The sequence below is a fragment of the Bos taurus genome, chromosome 4 (assembly GCF_002263795.3).
Source record: "Bos taurus isolate L1 Dominette 01449 registration number 42190680 breed Hereford chromosome 4, ARS-UCD2.0, whole genome shotgun sequence".
NCBI lineage: Eukaryota > Metazoa > Chordata > Mammalia > Artiodactyla > Bovidae > Bos > Bos taurus.
The window spans coordinates 62,228,496-62,249,337 of record NC_037331.1 but is presented as its reverse complement, the minus strand read 5'-3'; the positions used below and the strand labels follow the sequence as shown (position 1 = coordinate 62,249,337).

The 20,842-nt window shown below is 40.0% G+C and overlaps 1 protein-coding gene across 1 annotated transcript in view; it reads left to right on the top strand.

Moving 5' to 3' along the window:
- NPSR1 (neuropeptide S receptor 1) overlaps positions 1–20,842 on the top strand; it is a 153,931-nt gene that overhangs the window by 25,302 nt on the left and 107,787 nt on the right. The window contains exon 2 of the mRNA NM_001192977.2: positions 3,941–4,073. Within this exon, the coding sequence (NP_001179906.1) occupies positions 3,941–4,073 (133 nt within the window). The remainder of the gene's footprint in view (positions 1–3,940; positions 4,074–20,842) is intronic.

The window sequence follows — 20,842 nt, the reverse complement described above, 5'->3', positions numbered from 1 at the left end:
AATCAGGGAGGGAGGCCAGCCCCGCAGGGAATCCCACCCAGGAAGGCTCAGTCCAGAGGCCGAGGCTAGGGTGGATTTCTGTGGGGAGTTCACTGATTGCCTCAGACTCCAGGGAGGAGAATAATGGCCAGCTGCCTTCTCCTAGCTAAAGGGAGGCTGGAGCTGGGTAGGGGCTGATGAAGACAAGGGACTTGGTGAGAAAACAGCCTGTATTCACTGCCTCCTGCCACTCTGGTGTCCCCTGCAGAGTGCCGGGCCTCCTTCTTTGTCCGCTTCCAGATGTACTCTCTCCCCATTCACTGTGGAGAGCTGGATTTCTGATCTGATGAAAAAGAATCACAAGCATTCTAACATTCCTTTTCTTCTTCATCTGAGGCTGAAAGAGTTCAACAGAGATTGACTTAGTACTGGACAAGTATGGAAATAAACTACCCTCCACCTCCACCTAAATGGAGAAAATTTTCTGGATATGGTACAGTGTTTTATTATTCAAAGCAAGGAACTTTTTTAAGGCATCAAAACATTTCTCCAGGTGAAAAAGATCTCCTAAGAGAAATAGGAGAAATTCTTTGAAAAGCTCTCATTTGTGTTCTCAGCAGGGCTGGAAAGGATTTTGCAGGCCCCGCCTGCCACACCACCTGTTCTAAGGGCTCCTTGATCTTTCCTGAACCATGTACATTACCAGGATGCCATCATCTCCCCAGAGAGCAAATGACATTAGGACCATACTGGGGACATAGATGCCTAATGCATCTCCTGTGTCATCTGCCAACATCATAGTGTCCACAAGATCTGCTCAGACTTCCAAGCCACCTATTTTCTTGCATTGGTCCCCAGGTTGCTCTACAGTTTTAAAAAGCAGGTCTTTTTAAAGCAAGTCCAAAAGGGACTCTGTGGGAGAGGGAGAGGAGGGGATGATTTGGGAGAATGACATTGAAACATGTATAATATCATATAAGAAACAAATCGCCAGTCCAGGTTCGATGCAGGATACAGGATGCTTGGGGCTGGTGCACTGCGATGACCCAGAGGGATGGTATGGGGAGGGAAGTGGGAAGGGGGTTCAGGATGGGGAGCACGTGTACACACGTGGCAGATTCATGTCGATGTATGGCAAAACCAATACAATATTGTAAAGTAATTAGCCTCCAATTAAAATAAATAAATTTAAATTAAAAAAAAATAAATAAACAGCAGGTCTTCCAAGTTCAAACCACATATTTATGTTCACTACCTACACACGAGGTGCTGACTGGGGAAGGTCAGCCCGGCCCATCAAGGCTTCCCGTGCTGTATCTGTTCCTGACAGCACAGTTGTCCATGGATCTCAAAGGAGAGAACTCTCTTACAAAGACTCAGAATAACCCTTTTCATAACAATTAGTTTCCATTCCTAATGCTTTATCTGTGCCAACCAGTTTTAGGCTGGTAGAGAAATGAGTCATCCAGAAAAACGTATCCCTTCTGGTCAGAAAAGGACCAGAGAAAAATCAGGAAGCCTGGTGCTGAGCAAAGACACTGTCTTCCAAATGAGAGACGATGTAAGCATGTTGGAGTGAGGGACTGTCACCTGTGCCCCTGAAAGCAGCAGAGATCGTCCACCCTCTGGTCCTCACACTCCACTTGTGCGGCCACCCTTCCCCTAGCACCACCACGAGGAACATTCCCTAACTTCTACCGTTCTGTGGCCCAGACCTCTACCAGGGCCTAGAACTCATCTGTACATGTGAGATGGAGAACGTTAATATCAGTTTGACACTTATCATGGATGTGTGTGTGTGTGTGTGTGTGCACTTATGACGTATTTTTCAAAGGATAAGAAGAATATACAGTGTAATTGAAAGGATATTTACCTTCTGAGAGAGGGGACTTGATCATGATTGAAAGTGGTGGACAAATGGGATCTGAGCTTTGTCTGGTTCATTATAGTTTTTAAAGAATTGATTTGTCTGTTATTGTGTAATTTAAAATTAATATAGTATAAGAGAAAGTGCTGCTGTGATACCTCAGATTTTCAGGGAGTGTTTCAATCAGAGTTCTCCACAGAAAATAGAACCAATAGAAAGATAGATAGATTAAACAGTAGCTAGAGAGAGAGATATGTTGTTTAGTTGCTAAGTCGTGTCCGATTCTTTTGCGATCCCATGGACCGTAGCATGCCAGGCTCCTCTGTCCGTGGGATTTCCCAGGCAAGAATACTGGAGTGGGTTGCCATTTCCTCCTCCAGGGGATCTTCCTGACTCAGGGAACACACTAACATCTCCTGCAGTGCCAGGTGGATTCTTTACCACTGAACCACCAGGAAAGCCCAGATAAATATTTAATATATTATATTGAGAGAAAGAGAGAAAGGAGGAGACTTACTTTAAGAACTTTGCTCACATGATTGTGGGGACTCCAGGTCTGAAATTCTTAAAGGAGGTAACCGGCTGGAAACTCAGGGTTGATACTTATGTTCTACAAGGAATTCTTCAGGGAATCTTCCTTCTTCTCTGGGAAACCTCAGTTTTTTCTCTTAGAGCTTTCAACTTATTGGATGAAGTCCACATCCACCCATATTAGGTAGGGTGACCTGCTTTACTTAAAGTCGAGTGACTGTAGACGTTGACCTTCACAACAACCACCTTACACTAGAGTTTGACCAAACAGCTGGGTCCTCTCGCCTGGCCAGGATACAATTTTATCACATACAATTGTATCATTATAAGGGATTTCTTCAGGCTCTTCTTTTTTTATAAGATTTTTTTTTTACGTAGATCATTTAAAAAAATTTTATGGAATTTATTACAATATCGCTTCTGTTTCATGTTTTGTTTTTTTGGCCTCAAGGCATATAGGATCTTAGCCCCACTAACAGGGATCAAACCTGCACCCCACACACAGGAAGGCAAAGTCTCAACAACTCTACTGCCAGGGAAGTCCCTTCTTCAGGCTCTTCTTACTGTCTTCTCCAAATAGGAGGAACACTTTGCATCCTGGTCTTAGACATGCACATTCTTATCAGGATTCCGCCCAGACATGTTGGGCTGAAGTCTCTTCGCTTCTGATCTCTGACTTGCCTCTGGGTCCCCTTGGCTCCCTGTTCTCACCCACAGCCCAGCCCTCCCCAGTCCCTGTGTCCAGCCCATCCTGTTGCCTCTGTTTTTCTGGGCTTTGGACTTAAGATAGCTGGAAAGTTCCATTAAAGAGAGAATGGAAAGCTTTTTATAAAGAACTTGACATTTTGAATGAGTAGCATTCCTACTTTTTTTTCACTTTTACTAATTATACATTTTCTCAGTGGAATTTTAATATTCCTATATTATACAATTCGGTCAAAGGAAAAAGAGTAAGAAAACCCATAATCACACTACCCTAAAATAACCACTCTTAACATTTTAGTACACTTCAGTTCTTTTCCTACATGTATAATTTTGCAGAGTTGTAATCATACCCAATATATAATTTTATTATGTTTTCCACTTACCATTATATTATAAGCATTTTTAATGTTGCCACATAATCTTCAGGTCTGTCACTGTTAATAGCTACATAATAGTTCACTGAATTGAAGTGCTTTATTTACTTAACTATACTGTTATCTTTAAACAATTTCAAATTTCTTCTTACAATAAATAGATACATCTTTGTGATTGTAGTGCTCTTTTTAACACCTAGAATTCTCTCACATGGGCTTAAAATTGCTTAGCCAAAGAATATTGTGCCTATGTTTTTGTCTGCTGACATATATTTCTAAATAGATCCTTTTAATGGTTGCGTCAATCTACACCGCTGCCAGTGTAAATAAGGACCATTGTGTTTTTGTTCTCTTGAGAGCAGAGCTTTGACAGGCAGGGGACAGGAGACCAGGAGGAAGACATTTCAACAACAAAGCCTGAGCCTTGCTTTCTGGAAAGTCCTAGGGTTCTCACACTGGTTTTGTGTTGCTTTGTTTTTCACAGACTGAGCAGTTGATAACTCTGTGGGTCCTCTTTGTTTTCACCATTGTTGGAAACGCCATTGTGCTGTTCTCTACATGGAGGAGGAAGAGGAAGTCGAGAATGACCTTTTTTGTGACTCAGCTGGCCATCACAGGTAAGCAACTTCAGGAGAGGAATGAGCTGAGAATTCCCATGGCTCCTCACTGTCAAGTAATTTACCAACAGAACTGGTGTATTACCAGTCCGAAACGCAGCTGCAGATTTGGGAATCATTTCTGTAGGGATATAAAACTCAAATTTGAATTTTTCTTCCAACAAATTTAACATATTTAAATATTTATAAGATTCCATTATAAAAATAACTCTCTAAACAACAAAGTTGAGTATACCATTGTCAGTGCTACCAAAAGGTTCTACTTTCCCTGTACACAGCAGCCTCCATGGCTCACTAAGGTAATATTATCATATCATACCATATGATGGGCTTAAAGAATATACCCCAGAAAATGGACCAGAATTATCTTTACTCAGTAATAAATGTTAAGTCTCAAGGACTTGGCAAATTTAAATCTGTGGGCATTGCTTTTGAAATGTAAGTGACATGTAACACCACTGTTGGGCATAGTACAAGGATCATATGCTAGATTTAGATGTGTAAGGGTGGATTTAAAATGGCAACCCACTCCAGTATTCTTGCCTGGAAAATTCCATGGATGGAGGAGCCTGGTGGGCTACAGTCCATGGGGTCGCAAAGAGTCGGACACGACTGAGCGACTTCACCAGTACTGGTGAAAAGTGAATGCATCACACCTAGAAAGAGAATGATGGAATAGTCTCACGTTTAAAAATGATCTATGAAAGAAAGACCCCCACATAGATGAGTAGAGTCCAAATTGGTAGGGCTCATGTTCAAAAGGAAAACATAACCGAGGGAGTTTTATGCCACAGGCCAGAGAAGAGAGTGGGCAGATGGGATTCCTGGATGGTCCAGCCTAAGACAGCTGTAGCTGTCATATGCTTTTAATTTGAATCTTACTGAGGGCAAATGCAAAAAAAAAAAAAAAAATTTTATAAGTGTTAAGTGCCAACAAGAAGCAATGGTAGATGACTGTTAGGAAGGGCTGTTAGGTACATTTCAACCTGTTCTGTGCTCTCAGTTGCAATAATGGCCATGAGAGTTCCTGGGAATTTGGTCTTAAACTCCAATATATGAAACATATGACACTGTAACTTACAAGAAAATCTTAGCCATACCTTGTTGATATCCTGAAATTCCCCTCTTTCTCTTTAACAAAGTATAGGAGGCCATCTGTTTAGGTCAGGCTACAGTGACCAGGGTGAAAAACAAGGGCACTACTGAGAAATATGGAGATGGAAGAGGAGCCCCCCGAGTAACAAAAGTGGGACTTGTGATGAAAGAAACTCCTTCAATCTTTCCTATAAAGACAAGCCCCGTTTTTCACTAGGAGTAGAGTGTAGGAGGTGGCTTCCCAGGGAGCACTAGTGGTAAAGAAACTGCCTGCCAGGAGACATAAGAGATGCAGTTTCAACCCCTGGGTCAGGATTCTTGCCTGGAGAATCCCAAGGACAGAGAAGCCGGGCAGGCTACAGTCCACAGGGTTGCAAAAAGTCAGACATGACTGGAGTGACATAGCATGCATGTAAAGGATAGGTAAAGGGTAATTAGAATCATCTGTTGATAGTAAATATAAAATTCTTAGATGAGGTTATAATAACTTACTTTCACCATATTTTTTTCAGTTACAGTGCTGTAACCAAGATTCTATGAAACCATATATTCTTTTAGAGTGTAAGAATTTAGGAGGTGTTAAGGATATCAGCTTAGAATTTAAAGTATTGTCAAAAATAATAATAAACGAACAACTAAAATCTCACTATCTATTTTCAAAAAGAAGAGCTGTGTGTTCTACTGAAATCCATCGTCTGCTGCATTAACCCGGGCTTAATTTCTCATGAGTGTTCTAGATAGTCTGTTTTTTATTTGTTAATTCCCTATGGAAAAACTCAAGGAATCAGATCAGGAGCATTTCAAGTGAAGAATTCTTGGAGACAGCAACTTTGCCTAGGGCCTGAGAATGGGCTAACTTCTTATGTAAGATGTTAAAATTTTCTTCACTCACATTTCACCGTGATCTCAGATCCTGTAGTAAGGGATTTGAGAATACACGTCGGAGTCTTCAGTAGCACATATGAGAAGGTTGCTCCAGTATCAGCTGAAGGATCTTACACTTTGTGATTCATGTAAATTTGATTTGAGTCTCCTATCCTATGTTATGTTAATGGCCTCCCCAAGATTTCTTCAAATTTCCTGGACTTTATATTTTTACTTGTCACTTCTGGTTCTCACTTGCTATCTCTGCTGAACTCTTGCTCTCTTTTATAAACATCTCACCTTCCCTAGTTAGTCTTTCTTTTTTAAAAAGCCAGACTGACCCTAACAAGGCACTCAGCTCTCTTTTCTTTTATTTTCTTTAAAAATTATCCACAGAAACTTAACTTTCTATGTTTAAAAGACTTTGCCAAATGTTTCTGGCAACAGAGAGAGACTGCATTATAACAAAGCAAATATATTAAAGTTGAATATATTTTTAAAACTTTCAGCTACTACCAGGTGTCTTTGACTCTCCAATGTTGTTCATAGGATGACCAAATTTTTTCACATAAACATATTCTTAAATCATCAGATTCAACTGACATCATCAGTGACAGACATATTTGGAAAACAAAATTCAGAGACATTTTTATACCTGGCTCTTCTAATTGAGAAAAGTAAATGCTAACAATTATTATTGGGTAAGGCAATATTCTTAAATATTCAAAATTCTTAAAGAGATGGGAATACCAGACCACCTGACCTGTCTCCTGAGAAATCTGTATGCAGGTTAAGAAGTAATAGTTAGAACTGAACATGGAACAACAGACTGGTTGCATATCAGGAAAGGAGTACATCAAGGCTGTATTTTGTCACTCTGCTTATTTAACTTACATGCAGAGTATATCATGAGAAATGCTGGGCTGGAGGAAGCACAAGCTAGAATCAAGATTGCCAGGAGAAATATCAATAACCTCAGATATGCAGATGACACCACCCTTATGGCAGAAAGTGAAGAAGAACTAAAGAGCCTCTTGATGAAAGTGAAAGGGGAGGATGGAAAAAGCTTAAAACTCAACATTCAGAAAACTAAGATCATGACATCTGGTCCCATCACTTCATGGCAAATAGATGGGGAAACAATGGAAACAGTGACAGACTTTATTTTGGGGGGCTCCAAAATCACTGCAGATGGTGACTGCAGCCATGAAATTAAAAGACATTTGCTCCGTGGAAGAAAAGCTATGACCAACCTAGACAGCATAGTATAAAGCAGGGACATTACTTTGCCAACAAAGGTCTGTCTAGTCAAAGCTATGGTTTTTCCTGTAGTCATGTATGGATGTGAGAGTTGGATTTTAAAGAAAGCTGAGCACCGAAGAAGTGATGCTTTTGAACTGTGGTGCTGGAGAAGACTCTTGAAGGTCCCTTGGACAGCAAGGAGATCCAACCAGTCCATCCTAAAGGAAATCAATCCTGAATATTCACTGGGGGGACTGATGCTGAAGCTGAAGCTCCGATACTTTGGCCACCTGATGTAAAGAACTGACTCATTAGAAAAGACCCTGATTCTGGGAAAGATTGAAGGCAGGAGGAGAAGAGGATGACAGAGGATGAGAAGGTTGGATGGCATCACCAACTCAATGGACATGAGTTTGAGTAGGCTCTGGGAGTTGGTGATGGTCAGGGAAGCCTGCCATGCTGCAGTCCATGGTGTCACAAAGAATTGGACACGACTGAGCGACTGACCTGAAAGCAATATTAATACTCTTCATTAAATAATATTGTCCATCATGACTCTCCTGACAAAAGCCTCCTATTTACAGTGATTCTTTGAGGAACCTTTTGATTTCCACTTGGTCTCTGATTTACTTAGTTGGTGAATCAGTTGGAATTAGATTCAGCTGAATATCTATAAAATCCAGATAAAGGTGGCTTAAGTCTACAAGGATTTATTTTCATCTTATGTAAAGAATTCTGGAGGTAGGCAGTCCAGGGCTCATATTGTATTTCCTTATCACTGGAAACTCAGGCTTCTCTATATTTCTACTCTATTAAAGAATGTTCAACCGCAAGGTCAGCTCATGGTATATGGCTCATGGTCAGTTGTTGGTTCAAGATGGCTGCTAGGACTCCTGCCATCATTCCCAGATTCCAGTCAACAGAAAAGCAGAGAGCGGAAAGGACAAGAGGGGCTCATGCCCCACCACCTGTCCTCTTAGCTGGCATTCCTAGGATTCCCACCCATTAATTTATGCTTGCATTTTATTTGCCATCTCTAACTAAAGAGAAGCTAAAATATAAAGAAGTAAATGTTTTTGTTTTTTTTGTTTGTTTGTTTTTAACCCATTGGCCAGAATAAAATCGTTTCTGTTCCTAAGAGAGAACAGAAGTAAGTAGCAGTCTCAGGCACAGCTTGTCTTCTGTACTTTAGTTTCCTTCAAGAAAGAGAAGTTTAGACAGTGCATCTCTGTTTAACCATCCATTTCCCTGCTTTGAAGATACTTCTACCAGATGCTATGCTTTCTTTTTCAGACCTCATATCTTGGCAGGTAGCACTTTTCATGTCCAAAAACTGCAGTGATCCACTGAATGACTGTACATTAAGTAGATACATTCCTATTGTTGTCTATTTACATGAAAGAAGTGAAAGTGTTAGTCACTCAGTCATGTCTGACACTTTGCGAACCATGGACTGTATAACCCACCAGGCTCCTTTGTCCATAAAATTCTCCAGGTAAGAATACTGGAGTGGATTGCCATTTCTTTCTCCAGGGGATCTTCCTGATCCAGGGATCGAACCCGGGTCTCTGTAAAGAATCTTGTAGGCAGATTCTTTACCAGTGGAGTTATAAGAGAACCCTGTCCTCAATTTTTGGCTACTACCATCAATTCTGCAATGAATATTCTCACAATTAAATCTGACAAGCATTATTACTCACTTAAGAAAATTTCTAGACATGAACTTAGTGCATCAAAGGAAGACACTTTTGTCACTTTCAAATTGGCCAATGTCCTTTTAGGTCACCCAGGCTAAAAGACGATGAAAAATGGCATGTGACAAACCTTCCAGAAGCCACCAACACCGATCCACACTGAGTCTTATTTTTAAAAGATCCTGAAAACAGAAGCCTTCAGTTCAGTTGAGTTCAGTTCAGTCACTCAGTCGTGTCTGACTCTTTGTGACCCTGTGGACTGCAGCATGCCAAGCTTCCCTGCCCATCACCAACTCCCAGAACTTACTCAAACTCATGTCCATTGCGTCAGTGATGCTATGCAACGATCACATGCTCTGTCGTCCCCTTCTCCTCTGCTTACAATCTCTCCCAGCATCAGGGTCTTTTCTAATGAGTCAGTTCTTCACATCAGGTGGCCAAAGTATTGGCGTTTCAGCTTCAGCATCAATCCTTCCAGTGAATATTCAGGACTGATTTCCTTTAGGATGGACTGGTTGGATCTCCTTGCAGTCCAAGGGATTCTCAAGAGTCTTTTCTAACACCACAGTTCAAAAGCATCAATTCTTCAGGGCTCAGCTTTATTTATAGTGCAACTCTCACATCCATACATGACCACAGGAAAATCCATAGCTTTGACTAGACAGACCTTTGTTGGCAAAGTAATGTCTCTGCTTTATAATATGCTGTCTAGGTTGGTCATAGCTTTTCTTCCAAGGAGCAAGTGTCTTTTAATTTCATGGCTGCAGTCATCATCTGCAGTGATTTTGGAGCCCCCCAAAATAAAGTCTGTCACTGTTTCCATTGTTTCCCCATCTATTTGCCTTGAAATGATGGGACCGGATGCCATGATCTTCATTTTCTGAATGTTGAGTTTTAAGCCAACTTCTTCACTCTCCTCTTTTACTTTCATCAGGAGGCTCTTTAGTTCTTCTTCTCTTTCTGCCATAAGGGTGGTGTCATCTGCATATCTGAGGTTATTGATATTTTTCCTGGCAATCTTGATTCCAGCTTGTGCTTCTTCCAGCCCGGAATTTCCCATGATGTACTCTGCATATAAGCTAAATAAGCAGGGTGACAAAATACAGCCTTGACATACTCCTTTCCCAATTTGGAACCAATCCATTGTTCCATGTCCGGTTCTAACTGTTGCTTCTTGACTTGCATACAGATTTCTCAGGAGGCAGGTCAGGTGGTCTGGTATTCCCATGTCTTTAAGAATTTTCCACAGTTTGTTGTGGTTCACACAGTCAAAGGCTTTGGCATAGTCAATAAAGCAGAAATAGATCCTTTTCTGGAACTCTCTTGCTTTTTCTATGATCCAACGGCTATTGGCAATTTGATCTCTGGCAATTTTAGGTCACCCAGGCTAAAAGCTGATGATGTCATGAGACAAACCTTCTAGAAGCCACCAGCACAGATCCACACTGAGTCTTATTTTTCAAAGATCCTGCAAACGGAAGCCTTATTTATTTGCAATAACATTAGGGCATGTTCCTTGAGGGCATGGATTCTCTCTGTTCATCTGTTAGCATTCAGTCCACACCTACTCAAATCTAATTTGCTTATTGTAAAAAGGAGCAGGGCTTCCTTGGTAGCTCAGTAGTGAAGAATCTGCCTGCCAATGCAGAAGACACAGGTTTGATCCCTGGTCCAGGAAGATCCCACATGCTATGGAGCAACTAAGCTCACGGCTATTGAGCCTGCGCTCTAAGGCCAGGAGCCACAACTCCTGAGCTCATGTGCCTCCACTACTCCTGAAGTCCACGTGACCAGAGAGAGCCCGTGCACTGAAGCAAGAGAAGCCACAGCAATGACAAGCCCACCGCAACTAAGGAAGTCGCCCCAACTCTCCACAACTAAAGAAAAGCCCAAGTAGCAGTGAAGATCCAGCACAGCCAAAAATAAATAAATTTTAAAAATCATTTCAAAAATAAAAAGGAATATTTTCTTCCCTCCTAGCTAGCGTATCAAAGAAGAAGCCACATCTGCTTGTCTTTCTTTTTCCCCACAGTCCCTATAGCAGCACTCACGTATTTGTGAAAACAAAGAACACATCATTTACATTTGAATGGAAGAATTCTTTTAGTTTTACACGCATATATTTCAATTCACTTCCTTCTTCTCCACATTTCTGATCCCTTCAAAAAACACTTAATTCTCTATATCTTCCATTAGAAATTTTGATTGTAGGATTTAGCCTTGAGAATATAAGAAAACCAGAAGATCTTAAAGCTGCTATTTTGGCATATTCTGCAATTTTTAGCACATCCATTTTAACAATTTTCTGGATGAATTTAATGACTGTTTGTATTTTATAAGCCAAAGTGCCAATTAAAATTTATTATTCATTTATCATCTTTTTAATTGATGTCTGTTTTATTCAAAGGCCATAAAGAACGGGAGCTAATGAGAGTAACTCCCATTGAGTGTTCAACCAAGGCAAGATAGAAAACATATTTTTTGGCATATATTCAAATAACTTTCTTCTGATAAGACCAAATCTTCTCACATTGGTGGAAATTAGCTTTGCCTCAAAGCACTTTCTGGAGAGCAACTTACTAATAAACTAAGGAATGTACCACCCTCAAAGGCTCCCTGTCAATTATCTGACAGCAGAGAAAACCAAAAGGTTTAGCAAGGGAGGTGAGACCAGGAAGAGTGAGGTGTTCAAGGTCATACATAGAGTTCACGACCACTTACAAAGCTGATTTCACTGAGTTGCGTACTCAGTTCATTTCATTCATACTCAGTTCATGATTTGAATTCTGCTCATTCATTTACTTTTTTATACTGTTTTCAATAAGCTTAACACGTTCAAAGTAATGATATGTGATATGTATATATAACAATAAGTTCAGTTAACAACCATCACCTCACATAGTTACAATTTTGGGGGGAAGAATGTCAAGAAATTTTAAAATCTACTCTCTAAGCAACTTTCAAATATACAATACAGTATTGTTAACGACAGTCACCATGTTGTATATTACATCCCCAGAACTACTTCTTCTTATAAGTAGAAGTTGGTTCCCTTTGACCATCTTCACCCATTTCCCCCAGTCCTCACCCCTGACAACCACCTATCTGTCCTCTGTTTGAGTTTATGTTTTTTTTTTTCTCTTGGTTTCCACATACAGCGTTTGTCTTTCTCTGCCCTTTCACTTAGCATAATGCCTTCAAGATTTATTTGTGCATTGTCATAATGGAGGATCTCCTCTTTAGGTTTGAATAATATTTCATTGTGTATATATAACATGTATTCTTCTTTATAATATTTATTTATTTTTGGCTGAGGTCTTTTGTGGTTTGATGTGAATTGTAGGAATTTTTTTCTATTTCTATGAAAAAATACCCTTGAAATATTGATACAGATTGCATTAAACCTACTGATTATTTGGGGTAGTATGGACATTTTAATAATATTAAATCTTCCAATCCATGAAAGAGGTTATCTTTCCATTCATTTGTGTCTTATTGAACTTCTTTAATCAATATCTTACAGCTTTCTGTGTGCAGATCTTTCACCTCCTTCATTAAATTTACCTATAAGCATTTTATTGTTTTGAATGCTATTGAAATGGGGTTGTTTCCTTTACATCTTTTTCAGATAATTGTTAGTGCATAGAAAAGGAATTGGCTTCTGTATGTTGATTTTATATCCTGCAACCCAAATCAGGCAAAAATAATGACTAAGCTCCCTAGCCAAATGGGGTCACCATCTGTGATCTTTGCTCTCATGCATGTGAGAAGAGAAATGTGGTCTGCCAAGACCTGAGCACTGGTTGCTCTGGGTCCACCCTCCTTTTGTTTGTTTCTGATCCACAGGAGTCAAACCCTACAGAGTTCCCCAGTGATCCTTGAGGAGTGAGACCATAGCGGGCATCCTGGGAAGCATCCTGCAACACTGGGGGAAGTGGATGCTCACTTTGGTATATTTCTTCCCCACTGGAGAAACTGTAGGCCCAGTAGGGCCCTCTCAGGTGTGGCCTTGTGCTTGCCTGGGGAGGGGCAATGCAGTCAGAGTGTAGTTCTTCCCATTACCCTTATAATAGGGTCCTTCTTGATCTCTGTGGTTCAAGGTGCTATTTCACCTCACCTCTGTGTTCAGCCATTTTCATAATCATGTCCTGTCTATGGACAGTGGCTAGTTGGTCTTCTTGTGAGGGGGACTGTAGTCAGGAATGATCCGTGTTGCCATCTTGATGACATTATTTGTAATCCTTCCCTTCTGTAATGGAAATGCTTGAGACTATGGATAATTTTTCCCAAAATTTGTACATTTCATGAATTAATTCTTACTGTTTTATTTTCCAAATATTTAGTGCTTTTTTATTTCCTCTTTCACTATGAAATAAGCATTTCATAGGTTTCAATTATTTTTATCTTCAAGTTTCAGATGAGTATTTTTCTATAACATTTTGTAATTCACAATTAATTGTATTGCCTTGCAGTCAGAGAGTATTTTTAGAAGAATTTCTGCTCTTTTGAAAAATATTTGATACATACTAAAAATTAGGACATGTCAACTTAAAAAAAGGAGTCACAACCTAAAAGTTCAGAGTTATGTTTGATTTGGTGGGAGTTTTTAGGACTTCAAGCCCAGAAACAGGATCTCAAGTAATCCTGAGAGAACTGCTCTGAGGAGGTGAAGGGGAGAGCCAGGTTATATAGAAATTTTACAACAAAGAGCAGGTAGTCTTAACATCAAAAGATTATTGTTAATTAAAGAAAATCAGATATCCCAGGTTAAGGAATTTAGCACTTTTCTATGTAGGGGAAGATGCAAGAGTCTGAGCTTGTTGAAATCATTCCTTTCATATGCATCTCAGTTATCCTGGGGTCAGTATCCTGTGTTTTTCACATTCTGAGCTCCCTTGGGGCTCACCATAGGGACTGGCTGCAATCTGATGGCTATTAGATAGCAGGCTGGAGAAGGAAATGGCAACCCATTCCAGTGTTCTTGCCTGGAAAATCCCATGGACAAAGGAGCTGTAGCCTGGCAGGCTACAGTCCATGGGTTCACAAAGAGTTGGACACAACTTAATCTGAGATACACAGATAGCAGGTATTCTTCTTCTTGAATGCCCTTAAGACTCAACAGTTCACACTGGAGGGCTGGAATTGCTGATGATTGTGACATCCTTGTTTATTGATATGGCAGGAAATATTTCATTTCTCAGACTTTTTCATTTCATTTCATTTAATAATAATTAAAGTTGTGGAAATTTTAAAAAATCATCTAAATGAGAAAAAGCAATCGTTGTGTATTGAGAGCTTACAATAGCAAAGGAGTCAATCATTGTCATTTATGTTGGCAGACACTCAAAGATAAGCAAAAGAGTGGGAGTGCTTTGTAATGGAAAAAAAAAAAAAGACCAGGTATGCCTTGATTGGAGGCTGTTGGCACAGGAAGTGGTAGGCAGGCTAACTAGAAGCATTACATCTATGTGATTGGTTAACATTGCATATTTGGCTTTGTTCAATTGGTTCTAAGTTGGAAGCAGAAATGGTTATTAATTAGGGAACCTGTCGGTTTTTAATCATGAGCTGGCTGTTTGGGGCAAATCACTATAGCAGTTATTGCTTGGTTTTCCAGACAGGCTGCTATAGATAGTAGGTTGGCTTCCTGAGTTGATCACTGCAGGTTGTGGGCCAAAGGTCCATTTTTATATAGTCTGGTCATTGTCCATATGTATATTTAGTTTTTCAATATATTCTTTGTACTTATCTTTCTGAATTTTCTCTGATTATCATATTCAAATTTTCTGTATCTCCCTATATGTACTTCTTGCCTATTCACTATGTCATGAGTAACTAAAAGCACTGTCAAAAACTTTCACACTTTCTCTCATTTTCTCCCAGTATCTTCTAATCAATATTTATTTTATAAAATTTAGCATTCTGTCACTTGATTCTTAAAGTCTCTTAATATATCTTTAATACAGGTTTGAGTGCTTAATATTACATGGACAAACACAATCTTTCTACTTTCATTTATTAACTTGCTTAAATTTTATCTATGTGATACTAATATTAAATGCATCTATTTAATTTTTATTGCATTCATTTTTCACACACTGGACTAAGCATTTTAATAAAACCTCATTTAAAAATACATTTATCATAAATACCTTTGCTTTGTGACTATACTTGCAATAATTATCAACAAGTATTTCTATATTTGAATATTTCAAAGATTATCAATAGTTGGCTTCCCCATTCTTGGTTCCTTTATTTTGATAGAGCTCCCAATTTTCTGGCGTACTTTGAGCGCTTATTTTTTTCCCACTTCAGGATAGGATTCTCAAGAACCTGGCATTAGTGAAAAAGACTTTCTCTTGCCTCCCAAAAATAAAAACATAGGTGAGGAAATGTTGAATTCACAACTCAAATCACCAAAGACGTTGCTCTATTGACTCCTGGCATTTCATGTTACAGAGAAGTATGAAGTCAGTCTGGAATTTCTTCCTTTGTAGCTTATCAGACTTTTTTTCTTTTGAGTATTCATACATTTACCTGGTTATATCTATTTATTGATCTGTTGTATCACTTCTGCTTTTTGCCAAGTAAGCTCTTTTGATCTGCAGATTAAAGAGATTTCTAAGTTCATTTTATTTTTGTCTGAATATTGATTACCTTCCATTAGTTCTGATCTTATGTTCAGGAACACTATCCATATGTTAGGAACTATGGTCCTTTTCTCTCACCAATTATATATATTGGTCTTATTCTTCCATATTTGGAAGAACTATGAAAACTTTTTCTAATGATTGATTTGATTTTGATTAGCAGTGTAAAACTCTACTTTTTAACGTTTCTAAAGTCTCTTAAAAATTGCTTCTCCTTTGAGCTGTTTCAAAACATTCATTCTTTATATTATCTAGTGCCTTTTTATTGCTGTCAACTTCTCAGTATTTCTCTTTTTACAACTTACTTAATGACTTACTACTTCCCAGGTGGCTGGTTCTAGTGGTAAAGAACCCACCTCCAAATGCAGAAAACATGAGAGACTCGGGTTTGATCTCTGGGGTGAGAAGATCCCCTGGAGGAGGGCATGGCAACCCACTCCAGTATTCTTGCCTAGTGAATCCCATGGACAGAGGAGCCTGACAGGCTACAGTCCATGGGATGGCAAAGAGTTGGACACGACTGCAGCAATTTGGCACGCAATGTCTTCTTAGGTGGCGCTAGTAGTAAAGAAGCTGCCTGCCAATGCAGGAGATGTAAAAGACACAGGTCGTAAAAGACATGGGTTCAATCCCTGGGTTGGGGAGATCCCCTGGAGGAGGAAATGGCACCCCACTCCAGCATTTTGCCTGGAGAAATCCATGGACAGAGGAGCCTGGGGGGCTACAGTCTATGAGGTCGAAAGAGTTGGACACAACTGAGCATCAGAGCACGTCTTACTACTTCATCTTTCATCTTGCCAAAATGTCAGAGTTTTTCTAAAATGTAATAAGAATACAAAACACTGCTTAAGATTTAAGCATGTTTCCTGAACTAAAGGGTTGTGTTTAAGGATTTTTTTCTGACATTTGTGTGTTCTTTTCTACTTAATGTTATAAAATTTCACTACTTTATGACTCAGTCATTCCACTAAAAGTTGTTTGATTGGCTAACATCTGAACAAGTGCGTGTCTTTCATTTAGATTATTCCTACAGTGGCTACACAATGCCATCATTGTTCCCTACTCTGAGAAGAGGTGGTCTATGTTTGTAAAGAAAACCAGTTTCTCTTGAGCAGGAAAAGAAGGTATTGCCTTATCACTCTGGGAATAATGTAACTAAAAGGAATGAACACTTATCCCAGAAAATCTTCTTCTTCTTCAGAGAAATTGGGTTTCTTTTTATTCTCTCCCTTTGCTCCTTGATCATCACACTATGTAACCTGGAAAAGGCACTTCACCTCACTAAGCCTTCTGTTTTCTCAACTCTAAAATGAAGAAGCTATCCAGATGGGCTTAAGAGATCAGAAGTGATCTGGTTCTAGCAGTCTTGTGCTTCTAATTAGAAATTTGCAGTTGTAGAAATTGAGGGGATTTTTTTACACCTTCAGATGTCTGCTGACTAAACAACTTTTGTCATAATGAGTACAGGTTGCCTTTATCAATTAGCTCTGTTTCACTTAATAATGGTACTATCTGGGTCCTCATCCATATGGAAGGAGAATTGCCAATGGAATGTAATAATACTAGTGATAATTGATTCACTCCTCTGTTGCTTGCTGCCTCACCAGGCTTCCCTGATTAACACACTACAGTTCCGTTTGTGGCTTATTCTTTCATTCCTTCCTTTAGTGTTTCAACAAATATATTAAGCACTAATTATGTCATTACAGTTAGTTGCAGATACCAAGGACACAGTGATGTATTTGGTTCAACTGTTTAAGTTACATTTGAAACAATAAAGCAAAAAAGGGGACAATTTTGCTTTCCTCATGCAAATTTCAGCAGCAGAATAAGCCTTGGGCTTGATTTTGCTTTAGCAATTCAGGAATGCCACTAAGGATGCTGTCTCTGACATTATAGAAGTCACTTCCTTCAGCCTTGTTCTTCATATTAGTTATAGGATGCTGTATTCATTTGCTTGGGCTGCCATAACAATTACCACAGACTGGGTGGCTTAACAGAATTTTTTTTCTCACAGTTCTAAATGCTACAGGTCCTGGATGAAGATATTGGCAAGTTTAGATTCTTTTGAGGCCTCTCTCCTTTAATTGGTGGCCATCTTCTTCTTTTGTCTTTTGTTGACCTAAATCAAATGGACTACTAGTTATTTCTCCAGAAAAAAAGTGGATTTATTCAGAATCAGCAAAGAACTTCCATTCAAGATGTGCAAGTATGGCAAGCCACGTGCAAGTCCTCTCACAGGAAGGAGAGGAAAACTCTTTTAAACAGGGGAAAGAGGGACTTCCCTGAAGGGAAGTGGTTAACACTTCGCTTTCCAATGCAGGGAGTGTGGGTTCAATTCCTGATCGGGGAGCTAAGAAATGTAGGAAGCCACCCTTCCCAGCAGTGCTTAGGAAACCCCTACATGCCCTTCACCAACCTAACAGTCTATATGCTCACACATGAACTAATCAGTGTGAACAAGATACGCAATTACTGATGAGCTCAGACTGAAGTCAAACACCTCACTCCTAGGGATTCAGTTTTCCCCAAAGCACGCTGCCTGGGATGTGATATTGGAACTAAAAGCTGAGTTCTTACTAAAAGAAGCAGATGTTGGAAAGATAACCTCACAACAAATGGTAGGGGGCAAAGACAGAGTCTCTAATCCTCAGGGACTTCTATTTGGAGTGGGAGATTTTTTTCTCAGGACTAGGACATTGGGTGGTTAATGCCTGGAATCACCGTAGGCAGAATATATCTCTGTCCTAGAGTTGGGAGCCTTCTGAATATCTTTGAAGATTAAAAACATTAAAACACTGCCTGGAAAAAGTAAAATGTATGAAGTCATAAGTTAGCCTATTCCATTCAACTTAGGGGAACTTAGATCAAATGAACTGCCATTGTATTTGTTTCCCTGATATTCAAATAGAAGGGTGAGTGTGAGCATATACTTTCAGGATGTTTAAAAATATTTCTTTCAACCTTATACCAGCCTTGTGAGATAAATATTCCCATTTTCCAGATGAGGATAACAAAGCTCAGAGAGGGTAAGTGTCCTGGGAAAGTCTTTGAATGCCCTCCCCCATAGTAAATCCACAGTGTAAGGACTCAAGAACAAGAAACCTGGAGTTGCAGGTAGTCATCTTCTCCTAAAGGGGCTTGAGAGTCACCAAGCATCTGTTGAAGGGGTCATGCATTGAGGATCCCCAGAGCAGAGTGACTTAGTATACAGACAGGCACTGCAACTCTGCCCTATGCAACCCTGTCTTTGGCTCAGATATTATTGGCTCCACTCTACGTGAACTCAGCCAAAGACTTTAACATTAAGAATTGTTGCCTGTCTCTAATTTTAATAATTGATGGAAGTTTTACAACTTTCAGTGACTTTTAACTCAACTTTCTTTGGCTCATTGTTTCTTGAGCAGTAACAATGTGGTCACTGTTACACAAAGGCTGGACATGATCTACGATTAACTTTTTCCTCCATAATAATGTCATTGCATGCTTCTGAATTCCTTAGCTTTAGGTACAATTGGGTCATTGTCTCAAAGTTCAAGCAATCAATACTTGGATTTAAAATGTGTCCTTATAGCTTACTTTTTGGGCCAATCCAGTTCCCAGTGCTCTGACTTGTATTGCCAACCACTTACCTGACATGTCTAAAAATGCTCGTCTCCATGCACTGCTTTCCACGCCTCAATTGATGCCAGCACATCTTTGCAGTCGCTTAGAACAAATAAGAAGTCATCCTAGATGTCTCTCTTTTTCTTACACCACACATCCGATTCATCAGAAAATCATCTGCTGTGGTATATAAATGTGTGTGTGTGTGTGTGTGTGTGTACTCAGACATATCTGACTCTTTGCAACCACATGGACTGTAACCCTCCAGGCTCCTCTGTCCATGGGATTTTCCAGGCAAGAATATTGGAATGGGGTGCCATTTCCTCCTCCAGGGGATATTCCCGACCCAGGGATCAAAACAGTGTCTCCTTTGTCTCCTGCATTGGCATATTCTTTACCACTGAGCCACCTGGGAAACCCTTATAATTCAACCACTTCTTGCCATCTCTATTGCTTCCACTCTGTTCTGAGCTTTCATCATCTCCTGCAGAGATTACTTCAATAGCCTCCCGATAGGTCTTCCTGTTTCTATAGCTGTCTCCACGCCAAGGGTGGCAAACTACACTTCATAAGTCAAACTCTGTCAACCATTTGTTTTTGTAAACAAAGTTTTATTACAACACAGTCCATTGGTCTACATATTGTCTATGGCTACTTATGTGGTAAAATGGTACAGAAATGAACAGATTTGACAGATTGTATGGCCCACAAAGCCTGAAGTATTTACTATCTGACCCTTTAAAGAGAAAGTTTCCTGGTCTCTGGAGTACTCTTGACTTTGCAATCTTGAAAGGTCCTTTTGAAATAAAAACCAGATCAGGCAATGCTTTTGTTCACATCCCTCCTACGACTTCCATTTTTACCAGGAGTAAAATCCAAAAGGAGAAGGCTATGGCACCCCACTCCAGTACTCTTGTCTAGAAAATCCCATGGACGGAGGAGCCTGGTGGGCTGCAGTCCATGGGGTTGCTACGAGTCGGACACGACTGAATGACTTCCCTTTCACTTTCATGCATTGGAGGAGGAAATGGCAACCCACTCCAGTATTCTTGCCTGGAGAATCCCAGGGACGGGGGAGCATGGTGGGCTGCCGTCTATGGGGTCACACAGAGTCGGACATGACAAGCAACTTAGCAGCAGCAACAAAATCCAAAAAGCTTTACAAAGGCCTTTAAGGTAACATTACCTCTCTGGCTTCTTCTACTGCTATCTCCCGCATTCACTCTGCCCCAGCACAAATGACCCCTTGTTATTCTTGAAAAATGCCCCACACAATCCTACCTCAGGGCCCTTGCATATGCTATATCTTCAGCTTACAAAGCTCTTTCCCCAGATGTCTGCATGGCTCACTCCCTCAAGTTCTTCAAATCTTTGCTCAAATACCAGTTTCTTGTGGGCTTCTAATTAATACAACCCATCAACCCTAGGTTGAAGGCAGAAGAAGGGAGTAACAGAGAACAAGATGGTTGGATGGCATCACCAATTCAATGACATGAACTTGGGCAAACTCTGGGAGATGGTGAGGGAAGCCTGGCATGCTGCAGTCCATGGGGTCACAAAGAGTCAGACACGACTTGGCAACTGAACAACAGCAACAAATCAGCTCTATGCTGTTCTA